Here is a 12,672-nt window from a genome sequence, read left to right on the forward strand (position 1 = left end):
TAAATATATACCATGAGAACCATGGCTACCTGGGTTTCCTTGCCCACACCTAACAAGTGATCAACACCTGCCAGTTCTCTCTCTGAAGTATCCCTTCACCATCTTGTCATCTCTCCCATATGCCAAATCTTCTTCTGGTGGGACCCTCGGTGTCCTGTTTTGTTTTTGAAACAATCATATGTAGCTGAGGCTGGCCCCAAGTGCCCTATGCAATTCCAGATGGCTCCTATTACCCTCCTGCCTCTGCCTCCCAAGTGCTCAGATTCCCGGCATGTACCACCAGGCCCATCTTCTTTCATGGCTTCGTGCTGGCTATTCTTACTGCTTCTCATTCTTGCTCTTTTCTATACTCACAACTGGGCCATGTCTCATCCCTTTTCAGAGACTTCCTCTGGATCCCACTGCCCACCAAATGATGGTCATTTCCCAAGATGCTCTTCAGTTCCCTCCACAGCCTAGCTCTTCCAACATCCAAGGTATCTGTGTGGTCCCGGGCCACATACTCTACCACTATGCGGCATCCTCAGGCCCACATTACTGCAATCTTTCCTGTCTTTAAAGGCTTGCTTCAACTGTTGCCTCTTCCTTGAAACTTTTCCTGATCCCCTTGCAAGAGTAATCACTCTTGGGGCTGGAGAGATGGCTTAGCAGTTAAGCTAGGTTTGATTCACGGCACCCATATGGCAGCTCACAGACAACTTTAACTCCAGTTCCAGGGCATTCAGTGCCAACCTTCTCCCCTCTGGGGCAGCAGGCAGGCATGCACATTGTCTTAGGGTTTTACTGCTGTGAACAGACACCATGACCAAGACAACTCTCATAAAGAACAACATTTCATTGGGGCTGGCCTACAGGTTCAGAGGTTCAGTCCATTATCATCAAGGCAGGAAGCATGGCAGCATCCAGACAGGCCTGGTGCAGGCAGAGCTGAGAGTTCTACATCTTCATCTGAACACTGCTAATGGAAGACTGGCTTCCAGGCAGCTCGGATGAGGGTCTTAAAGCCCACGCCCACAGTGACACACCTGCCACTCCTTGGGCCAAGCATATACAAACCATCACACACATGATAGGCAGATGTACAGGCAAAACACCTATACGCACTTAAAGAGGCATACCTGCCTCTGATTAGTACAGTCTGAACCCTGTTGAGCACAAGAAGGACTGTCTGAGTGCCTGCTACCAGGAAGCATCAAGCATCTCCTGGATCCACTCTATACACAGGCAGGCCTGGGTAATTTGCCATTGCTGCTCACAGGCAGCTTAGAGCTCCAAGAGTTCAAAGCCAGGCGGCGTCCAGCCATGCACTCCTGTTGTGTCCTGGTGGGTTTGGGTGAGTGGGTAGTAGGAAAGAACTCATGCTGCACTGGCCATAATTTCTGCCCTCACGCTGCAGGGTCTAAGGTAGCTTCCGGCAGGTAAATGTGTGACACACACTTGTGGAATCCTGACGGGTGCAGGCCCTTCCTCAGTTTTAAGGCAAAATGGCTTTTCTGTTCATGTAGGAATTCAACAAACAAGGAGAGTCAGTCACCTGGGAGTCTACCCACAGTGAGCTACCCACAACTGTCCCCTGTGACTCGCAGACGTTTCAAGGCAAAGGAGTTTCAACAAAAATACCATCACAGCCATCCTGACAAACTGCTGTCAGGAACTTGGCCCATGGCCTCTGTGTGCACAGTGGGGCTTCAGGAAGAAGGATAGGATGAGGAAACGCCTCTGAGGAAACGCTGTCATGTTGTAACTGGAGGGTAAAGGAAGGGGGTGTCTTTCTTTACAAGCTGGGACCTCAAAGCCCTGAGCCTAGCTAGTTAGCATCAGTGAATTCCAATGGAGGGGCCAACTGGAGTCCTTACTCACTAGCACAGATCCTTTCTTTGTTTCCCATAGCAACCTACAGTCTGCTTTCTACTAATAGCTGAGATGTAGCCGAGTCTCCTCTCCCTGACACTGCCCATGTGCACAGCACAGCTGGTCAGGAACTGTCAGAGCAGATTAATTTGTAAAAGATGGAAGCTCAGAGAGGAAATAGATTTTCCAGGATTGGAATCTCATGGAACTAAGACTCCAACAAGGGCTCCTCACGCCACGGCAAATGCCATCATCTTATCCCTGAGAGCAACAGGCATCTCACATGCTTTAGCTCTCTGATCGTGTCGTCTAAATGATCTGGCCTCCAAAGGTGCAGAGAGGGAGAAAGGAGTGAGCTGGCAGCCACCTGGGCAGCCTAGGCCCTATTTTTCCACTTAATTCTGTGATAAAGGTAACCTTGCCTCACTGGACAAAGGCCGTATGCTCTCCTTGTGGCTCCGTGTCACCAGAAGCTTCTCTGCACCCCTGTCACCATCATCCTTACCATCATGATGGTCATCATTATCACCACCACCACCTCCACCATCATCATCATCGACACTGCCACCATTGTTGAAACCAACAATCATTTAGAGTCCAGTATGTGTCAGGCTCCATGTTGACCTCGGCAACCCCAAAGTCCTATGCTGTCACAATCTCCCTTTTTCATGAGGTCTGGAGATAATTCACTCATAGCCCCAGGACTAAGAGATTGGAATGCAGGGTGTTGGAGGTACGAGCCCACACTCCCCATTGCTACCCATTGCCACTGTCAGGTAAGCAACCTTCTATAGACAGTACATCCTCCTGTATGATGGGCTGGCCAGAGACATTCAAGCAGGCCCTTGCATTCACTGACTACTGCATTCTGGGCTACAGGGAGGTCTCAGCATCTTCGTCTCATGATGATGGAGACTGGTGCTCACAGACTTCAAGGTCCACGCTGTGCTGGATGACTGGCTGTTTGTCTGCTCAGGTGGGCTCAAAGCACTGCTGAAAGGCACTATAAGCAAGCCAGGAGGCAGAGGCACCAGTAGTGCAAGAGTTCATAGTCAGGCAGAGTCCAGCCATGCAATTCTGTTGTGTCCTGGTGGGTTTGGGTGAGTGGGTAGCAGGAGAGAACTCACACTGCATTGGCCATAATTTCTGCCCTCACACTGCAGGGTCTAAGGTAGCTTCCGGCAGGTAAATGTGTGACACACACTTGTGGAATCCTGACGGGTGGTACCAAATATGGAAAGTATCTCAGAGGTAGCAATTCTGAGCAGAAGAGGATGGGTGGGGCAGAAGGGAGCCCATGTTGGGGGTGAGGGGCGTCTGCTGAACCCAGGCTGGATTTGTCCCCTGGTGTTGTCACCAGCACAAGGTGGAAACAGAACTCAGGCCCCAAAATGGACACACATCATGCTTGTTAGAGGATCCCAAGGGAGTATTTATTAATAATATCCACTAATCTAGTAATATTCTCTAGTCAACCCCATGGTTAATAAATGTTTTATCTTGAAATACTTCAGCTAGTCAAAGAGGCTTAACAATCATTTCAGGGAAGTTCTGACACTGGCTACAACATGGCTAAACCTTGAAAATGTTACATCAAATCCAGTGGGAAGAAGGAGGCTCAGGTAACGAGGGCTGAGGGAGGGGAGGGAAATGACGGGAACTGAGCAAAAAGGTTTCTTTTTGTAGTGATAATAATGTCCTAAAATTGGTTGCCAGGATAAAGACACAACTCTGCAATCATACTAAAAAACTGTCAAAATGTACAATTTAAATAGAGAAAATACTTAGATCGGTTACATTTCAATCACGTTGTTACAAGCTTAGGTAACAGCTCTGGCATCTATAGCACCCAGCTAAATAGTCATCTAAGCACTGAGCACCTGGGGTCTTCGGCTGCCACCATGCCCCCTACCCCCGCCTCGCTTGTCATGACAGACATTTAGTTATGTATTATCTTGTTTTTTTGAGACTGGATCTCCCCAAATTGTATAGGCCAGCTTTAAAATCACTCTGTGACCTAGAAGGTCCTAATTTGTAATCCCCCTGCTTCAGCCTTCCACTCCCTAGGATTCCAGGTGTTAAGTCACAACATTGGGTTATGTGAAATATTTAAACATTTATGACATATACCTATGCACACTGTGAAGTTTCTGACTTTATATAAATACCTAGTATTGCAAACCCCCCCTCCCGCCATTGATTTTCTATCGTATCATAGATCCATCCCTGGAATGGATCGGATCTAGGTCCAGCCGACTCATGCTCTCTGTAGATGGCATCTTTTTGATGCCAATGTTATACTGTAATGCTCTGTGACATCTCTGGACACTCTCCTGTCACATCATAGCTGCCCTCTCTCCTGTCCTTTACCTTGCTGCTGTCCCAGTGCTGCCTAGCCAGCCTTTCCTCTCCCATGCATGCACACTTTTCTCTGCAGTGACTTGGTGGAGAGCAACTGTCATAAGCATGCGTACTTCTCCAGGCTGTATCTAGGAGGGGAGCTACTCTGCCAGGCAAGCCTTCCATCCACCAAATGCTGACAAGTTAGGGTTCACCATCATCCATTCTTCATACACACACACACACACACACACACACACACACACGCATGCACCAAGGTCCAGAGACAAAAAGCTACCTGAGGCCTTCGGGGTTCTGGAGCAAGCTTTCTGTACCCCCCCCCCCCGGAACTTTCTAGTTCCTCATTTTTATTTCCTTACAAATCTCTGCGACCACCGGGGTGGACGTTATCAGAACTGATCGAGGAGAAACACACTATCAGCATCGTTTCAGGAATCTGGAAAGGCTTTCAGGAGGAAATGGCGAAGAAATGAGCCTCAGAGGATTTCCCCCAGGGGCCCTAAAACAGGCCAAGAGGGGGGATTGGGGGGGGAAGAGCAGACACTGCACTCTTGCAGCTAGGCAGCACCTGGCCACTCGATAGCTGTGGGCTGCTGGGGCTCTCCTGCGCTGGCCTGCCTTTCTATGAGCGGGGCAGGAGATGCTGCTCAAGAGTTTCTGTAGCACAGAGCCCTTTCTGCACTAACACCCCAGCCTCCTCAGGGCCCAAAGGGCTGGGACTGACAAGGAAACATCTTAACTTTGCACTGGCTGGTCATCTCAGGCCCAGCATCCCTGGTCCAGGTGGCCAGGGCTCCATAGCCTCGCCAGTCTCAGGGTGGTCAGGTCACCAGCAATACAAATGTCCCCAGAGGGCCTGCTTGGAATACATGAGGCAAGGGTAAAGGGTTTTTACCTTGCGGATTTTTGTCTCTATCCTAAGGGTCACGTGGGATGCTGAAATTCTGGGTTAGCAAGAGCTGTGCGTTAACTTTAAAAACACCACCTGGCTTCTGTGTGAAGTGGTGGAGGTGGCACATAGTGGCAGTCTGGACAAAGCAGTGCTTATGGATAGGGAAAGATCAACAGTGGAACCAACAGTTCTCTTTTCTTTGATGTACTGTCACTCAGTAGCTTGGAACTCACCATCAGCCTGGGATGGTCTCTAATTTGTAGCAATCCCACCCCCCTAAGTGCCAGGGCTACAGAGTTCTAGCCCTGGGTCACCAGGCCACCCTTCAGTGACACTTGTGACTGATGAGATGTGAGGGAAAGATGGACTCGAAGAGCCCTCCTATACCCAGTAAGATGGCTCAAGCCTGATGATCCAAGTCTGGAACCCCAAGACCCACGTGGTGGAAGGAGAGAACTGATCTCTGCAAATTGTCCTGTGACTTCCACATCATGGCATGTGCATTCTTGTGCATGTATGTGTGCATGTGGGTGTGCATGCACGCACATACAGTTTTTAAAACCTGCTTAGGTACTGGGTAACTTGCAGAATTTTGGGGAGGCCTGATGTGGGGGAAGATGCTGGCTGGAGCTGTGTATCCCCTGTAGAAGAGAGGCCTATGAGGCATGGCCGTGAAGTGCTGAGGAGGCTGCCAGCACGATTGACTGGCAGAGCATCTCCCAGGCTGGGAACCCACCAAAGGGGCTCCCACTTTATCATGCCCATGCTGAGATTGCTCTCAAGCATCTATAGCACCCATGTCAGATAGCAAAGGAGCCAGTGACTACAGCCTACGAGAAACCACAGCAGGCGTGAGCCTGAGTCTGTTTGTGACTTGATTCGTATTAGAGATGCATGGATTACACACTGAGCATGTACCAGGTACTCAATATGATCACATAGCAGGAGTGGGGACATGGCTGAGGTGGGAGGTGATAGATGGAAGGTGCCGGAGGGGTGACACTGCAGGATGGGAAGACTGAAGAGCTCAGCAGGGAGAAGATGAGAACAGAAGCAGAAGGGGGCAGGCAGGGCGGGGTGATGCAGGAGAGATGCAGGGTCCAGCAGTTCTGGCCCAGGTTTACTGATAGAACAGAGGAACAGCAGGAGGCTGGCAGAGCTCAGGCTAGAGAGAGAAAGTAGGCGTGGTACCGGGTTGTGAGCACAGGGGAACCATGACCTTCGGGCTGCGGCAGAAGCAGGGCAAGTTTGACTATCAAGGGCGTCAGCAAGCGTGTAACATAGTGTTCCATACTAGCTGAGCATGGGGAATTGCTTTATGGCCTAAGATGACTCAGAAGTAACCTGGCAGTTACTTGCAGGTTCAACAGAGTTTTGGAGCTTCCAGGAGACAGCACCCCTCTAGTTTGAATGATCTCGCTGGTGTGACCTACAATATACTCTACAATAATCCTCTCTTGCAGTCGTGCCAAGGGACCCCCTGGCCTCTAGTCTCCCGTTTCTTGGTTAAGCTAAAACTGAAATAAGGGCCTCAAAGCAAGGGCCCTTGGCTGTGGATTTGCTCTGCTGCCGCTTAGAGGTAGTGACAGGAACCTAGCTGAGACGAAAGCCCTGGCCACTGGCTCTACCCATGTTGCCTGTTGGGGGCAACAATCGGAAGCCAGGAAAAACAGGGCAGGGCTGGCCAAAGAAAAGGTTTAGGGTGTGTGGCAGCAGCTGTCACCACCCATGGAAAATAACCAAGGCTGGGGATTGGGGGTGTAGGGAGGCACTGTTCCGAGCCAGGCACGAATAAGGGGTCATGAGAAAACAAAGTCCTATTCCTAGGATCACAAGTTTTGGTGCTGGAAGGGGCTGTTCCTGCCTTGGAGGCTTCATCCACAGCACAACAACTCATTGTTCTGAAGTACTCATTGGACTGGACCACATCCTTCCTCCCTAAACCTTCCCTGATGCTACATTCATGCTCTGTGGGGAAGCACAGCCTGAGTGTGAGATCCAGCTGCTCACCATTTCTGCACCCATAGCAGACATTACTAAGCGATTACCACACCTTTTGCTCAGCAGACATTATTAAGTGATTACCACATGTTCTGCTACTCTGGATGCAAGATGACCCAGCACTGGGCTCCAGGTAGTCATTACCAATTACTCTAGTATGGATGTGACATGTGCCCAGTGTTAGAATGCTTGGTCCCCAGCAGACAATGATGCTTGGGCAAGGTTGTAGAACCTTTAGGAGGTGGACCTATCTAAAAGAAGTGATTTAGTAGGTAGTGGGCCTTGGGAATTACAGCCCACTTGGATATTTCTGATCTCTCTGTGTTTTGGCCAATGCCATGTGAACAGGTAGCCACTCCCATTCCGGCTGCCACCAAACCTCTTCAGCTGCCATGCTTTCCTCACCCCGAGGAGCTGTGTCATCCTGAACTGTAAGCTGCTTCTGTCCCATCAGAGGAGGACAGTGAGTAACAAGCTGTCAGTCACTCCCAACATACACAGTCTCTGACAAAGCCTGGCTGTCAATCACTCCCAACATACACAGTATCTGATAAAGCCTGGCTGTCAATCACTCCCAACATACACAGTATCTGACAAAGCCTGGCTGTCAATCACTCCCAACATACACAGTATCTGACAAAGCCTGGCTGTCAATCACTCCCAACATACACAGTATCTGATAAAGCCTGGCTGTCAATCACTCCCAACATACACAGTATCTGACAAAGCCTGGCTGTCAATCACTCCCAACATACACAGTATCTGACAAAGCCTGGCTCTCTGCAGTTCTGACATCTCTTTCCACCAGGATCCCTGCCCATCTGTTTCCTGTCACCACTCAGGGCTCTAAGTTCCTTAAACTGCTGGTCAGCTCCAGATATACCCATCTCCCCTTTCCTTGAATCTTTTGTTCTGGGCGTACCCAGAACAAACACGACATCCTGCGATCTGTTGGTGGGGTTTCAATGTTGTTTCTCCAACCTTCATGGAAATACAGACTTACTTATTGCCTTTTTGAGATGGGGACTGGTCTTGAACTCGCCATTTAGCTGAGGCCTACCTTGAACCCCTGATGCTCCTACTTGCATCTCCCCAGTACTGACATTATTACAGGTATGGACCATGATGTTTAAAAGGTTTGTCTGTCCATAAACTGCCCAGCACAAGTCTGTCTGGCTTTCTGTGCCATCCTATTAATTACTACAGTCTTGCCAGAGGTAGGTGAACAGGACTGGAGTTTGGCTCTTCCTCAAGTTCCGACCATCCACTCCCCGTTCATCCCCTCTCCTTTCATGCTGGTGAAAGCCTAAGAACCTGCCAGACTTCAGAGAAGAAGTTATTGGACACAGGCAGCAGAGCCACCTCCCTGCCCTGCACCACGCTCCTGTGATAGACTCAGTAAAAGATATTTACCCTAGAACTCCCTTTACTTAGACTTTGGTCATGGCGGCAGAGGAACCTGTAGTCTTACTGCGCGTACCCTCTATCTTGCTTGGTTTGTTCTGTATGGTAAAACTGTGAAGGTCACCTCCTAGGTGACATTTGCCTTGTGTTCCAGGCCTCTTGGGGCTCTTGGGTACTTTATAGTGCTCCTCACAGAATGTCTGAACCGTGCGTGCGCGGTGGTGGCTGTGGCCCCATCCACTGGCCTGGCCAAAGAACCTTTTCCTCTCCCCTTCCATCCCTCTTCTAAGCATGAGTCTGCGAGCTGGGGCTAACGTGGATTACACCACCCGGCATTCCCACTGTTGCTGCCCAAACCTTCCAGACTGATATTCACAGCCTCAGCCTCCCAGTCCGCTGAGACCTGTCTTAGGCAGAAGGGATGGGTCCCACAGCCACACTCCTGTCTCCAGCCGCACCCAGCCCCAGCACGACGACACTCCTGAAGGGGCTATTTCCTTGCCAGGGGAGCCCATATTGTCCCGTTCCTCATTTGTTAGTAAGAACAGGGACAGAGAATGTATGAATTTCCCTGGTCTTTGTACTGGCTTCAAGTGGTCTAGGAAATCCCACGGTAACGTATATCTGTTCTCAGGACCCTCCCCGCTACCCAGTGTGCTTTGCCAAGGGCCCACACCCATTTCTCAGCTTCTGGCCCTTCTCCCTGAGGCTTGACCTCTGGCATCCTGCCCTGAGCCTGCGAGCCCATCACTGCCCTGGCAAACAGTGTCTGTGGCAGGATGCTAGGCGAGAGCTATTTTGAGGCAGGGAGGATCTCAGGAGGATGCTGGCGAGGTCAGTGTAAGAAGGGAAGGAGGCAGGTTTTCTGCCCTCGATTGTGAGTCCTGAGCCTTCTGGATGCTGCCCAGGGACCCAGGGCTGCCACAGGGAAGAGCACACCCACCACAGGACTCCAGCTTTGGATTCTCTTAACCAAAAAAGCCAAAGCGGGCAGGCGTGGGTTTGGAGATGCAGGCTCTTTCAGCTACTGTAGGCAGAAAGAAAGTCTTTATTTGCTGTGACCAACAGAGGGAATTTCAGGACAGGCAAGACTGGAGGTGCAGGGCAAAACGTGAGGTATATTGATGGTGGGTGGACTATGAGGAAGAATCTAACTACCAGTTTATTAACATCCATTGAGCACCTACTGTATACAGGGAAAATATTAAGTGCTACTAAGAGAGAGGTGTGTAATCCTTTGTGTTTATATATTTTACAATTACAATATATAATCAAGAGCCATGGAGAGATTTATAACTCTGAACCCATGACAATGACCTAAAATGAAGGGCTCAGGTACAGGTACCGGACAGGGAGGGCTTTACTGACCCATTTGAGGTCTTGCAAGAATCTAGAATGCTCAATTCATCTTCCTCTTTGACCATGAGTTCTGTTTTGTTCTTCCAAGAGGATCTCGTGTCATGAGTCTCAGACAAGCATCTCTGACTCACTATAAAGCAGGGGAATGCCTTGAACTCCTGAGTGCTAGAATTATAGGAACAAGCCATCACACATACACACAAACATCATATGTATCTATATCTATATCTACATATATATATGTATACATATATATCAGGTAGAAATATATATGCTAGAAATACACCCACATACACATACACACTCATGCACACATGCACACACACATGCACACATATATGGTAGGAACGGAACCAGGGCTTTATGCATACTAGGCAAGCACTCTACATTCCCAGCCATTTTTTCAGCATCTTGAGAGAAGTCACCCTGCCAATATGAAGTGCATACTGCCTGCACACAGTAGGTGCTCACCTGGGGACAGTGACAAGAATGGCTGTTAGGGAGAGTAGGTGTGAGATTCCTATCAAGGAAATTCTTTCACTATGGGTGAGATGTCTCTGCTTTCCCTAGTCAGCAGGGGCAAGTGACTACTGTGTTCTTGAACATGCAGCCAACACTGCCCCCAACACCAGGATATGGTGGTTTAGAAAAGAATTTTGGTGTACCATTGGCAGACAAGAGACAGCTGGAAAAATTAAATAATGATGATGATGATGATGATGATGGTAATGATGATGACAACGATGCTGCTGTTGCTGCTTCATGTCAGACAAGGCACTAACAAGTCAGATCATAAGCCCATGATCTCTCCCACATATTTGCCAGGTGGCCTTTATCCTTGGTGCAGGAAAGATCAGACACTCTGAAGGGGGCTACAGAGTTGGTAAATGTCAGAGACATTCAAACCTGTCTTCCAAGGTACCACCCCGGTCTAAGACAACAGACATAATTATAATCACACAGAACTTGGGTAGCCTCAGAAACCTGTCCAGAGCCTATCACCGCCCCACCATCACTGGTGTCTTCCCCCATTAACCTTGGCAGCTCATGCATTTAGCAGAAAGCTTTCTTGGACTCCAGGGCCCAATCTCCTGGGCCCAGAGAGAAGAGCTGGCTTCCTAGGGATCTGGACACCTTTTTAGTTAATCCAGGCAAGCATCTTGTGATGGGACCAGTGGCCCTTATCACAGCCTCACATCTGGGTAGCACACCAGACCATTCATACCTGGCTACCCACCACCAAACTCCACTGCTTGTATGTGTAGCAGTCTGGCTAGTCACCACTGTCAGGTCTAGTGGGTTTAGAATCACCAAGGGGGTGGTGGGCATTTCCAGAGAGGCTCAGCTGATGAGTGTAGACCCACCCTGGGCTTCATCCCACAGGCTAGAATGACCAAAAGAAGGAAAAGGGGGGGGGGGGGGAAACAAGCTGAGAACTAACCTCACTCCCTCTCTGGTCTGCTGAGACATGACCAAGTACTCACTGCTGTCACAGACAGGGACTGAGTCTGTGGTCGAGCCTTGCCCATCGTGATAGACTGTACTTCCTCCTACTGTGAGCCAAGACACGCCCTTCGTCCTTTAGGTGCTTCTTGCCAGGTGTTTGGTCACAAGGGAAAAGTTGAATAACACACTTAACATCTGCCAGTCTCTCTCTTCCTTGGCTCTCGGAACCTGTAGAGAGTCTCTAGAGGGTTCTGAAGCCAGGCGGGGGTGCCTTCCAGGAGTTTAGAGGCAGCCTTTCCAAGGGTCATTTGCCATTCACTGTTACCTAAGAAGCTTCAGTGTGTACTAGGAGATCCGGAGCAGAGCAAGGCCTCTAGCAATTATTTAAGCACATCTCTGTCTCTCTAAATCTCTTTCTGGCTCTCTCCAGCAGCCGAGCAAGATGCCCAGTGGGAAGAAGGCCAAGGGGAAGAAGGTGGCCCCGGCACCCGCCATTGTCAAGAAGCAGGAGGCCAAGAAGGTGTCAACCCTCTGTTCGAGAAGAGGCCCAAGAACTTCGGCATTAGACAAGACATCCAGCCCAAAAGAGATTTAACGTGCTTCATCAAATGGCCCCGCTACATCAGGCTGCAGGGGCAAAGAGCAATCCTCTACAAGCGGCTCAAAGTCCCTTCTGCCATTAACCAGTTCACCCAGGTGCTGGACAGGAAGACAGCTACTCAGCTGCTTAAGCTTGCCCACAAGTACAGGCCAGAGACAAAGCAAAGGCTACTGGCCCATGCTGAGAAGAAAGCTGCTGGCAAAGGTGACGTCCCAACTAAGAGACCACCTGTCCTCTGAGCAGGAGTCAATACAGTCACCACCTTGGTGGAGAACAAGAAGGCTAAGCTGGTAGTGATTGCCCATGACGTAGACCCCATTGAGCTGGTGGCTTTCCTGCCTGCCCTGTGTCGAAAGATGGGGGTGCCCTACTGCATCGTCAAGGTAAAGGCCAGGCTGGGGCACCTGGTCCACAGGAAGACATGCACCACTGTTGCCTTCACACAGGTTAACTTGGAAGACAAGGGTGCTCTGGCTAAGCTGGTGGAAGCTATTAGGACCAATTATAATGACAGATATGATGAGAACCGTCGCCACTGGGGAGACAACGTTCTGGGTCCTAAGTCTGTGGCTCGCATTGCCAAGCTGGAAAAAGCAAAGGCTAAAGAACTCGCCACTAAATTGGGTTAAATGTACACTAAGTTTTCTGTACCTAAATATAATTACAAAAATCAATCAATCAATCAATCAATCAATCAATCTCTGTTCCTTCAAAGGGGTTTAAAGCCTGGTCCAGTTTCTCAAGCAAACAGTGACAA

General features: G+C 49.6%; 1 protein-coding gene and 1 pseudogene across 1 annotated transcript in view; one reads left to right on the forward strand and one right to left on the reverse strand.

Annotated features, from left to right (window-relative positions):
* Col13a1 (collagen type XIII alpha 1 chain) overlaps nucleotides 1-2,422 on the reverse strand; it is a 113,050-nt gene extending 110,628 nt beyond the window's left edge. The window contains exon 1 of the mRNA XM_085842572.1: nucleotides 2,357-2,422. Coding sequence (XP_085698698.1) covers nucleotides 2,357-2,422 — 66 coding nt within the window. The remainder of the gene's footprint in view (nucleotides 1-2,356) is intronic.
* Nucleotides 2,423-11,756: 9,334 nt separating this feature from the next.
* On the forward strand, nucleotides 11,757-12,549 carry LOC110303000 (large ribosomal subunit protein eL8 pseudogene; annotated as a pseudogene).
* The last annotated feature ends 123 nt before the right edge of the window (nucleotides 12,550-12,672 follow it).

Source organism: Mus caroli, unplaced genomic scaffold (assembly GCF_978045245.1).
Source record: "Mus caroli unplaced genomic scaffold, Mus_caroli_1 scaffold_9, whole genome shotgun sequence".
In the NCBI taxonomy this organism is placed as follows: Eukaryota; Metazoa; Chordata; class Mammalia; order Rodentia; family Muridae; genus Mus; species Mus caroli.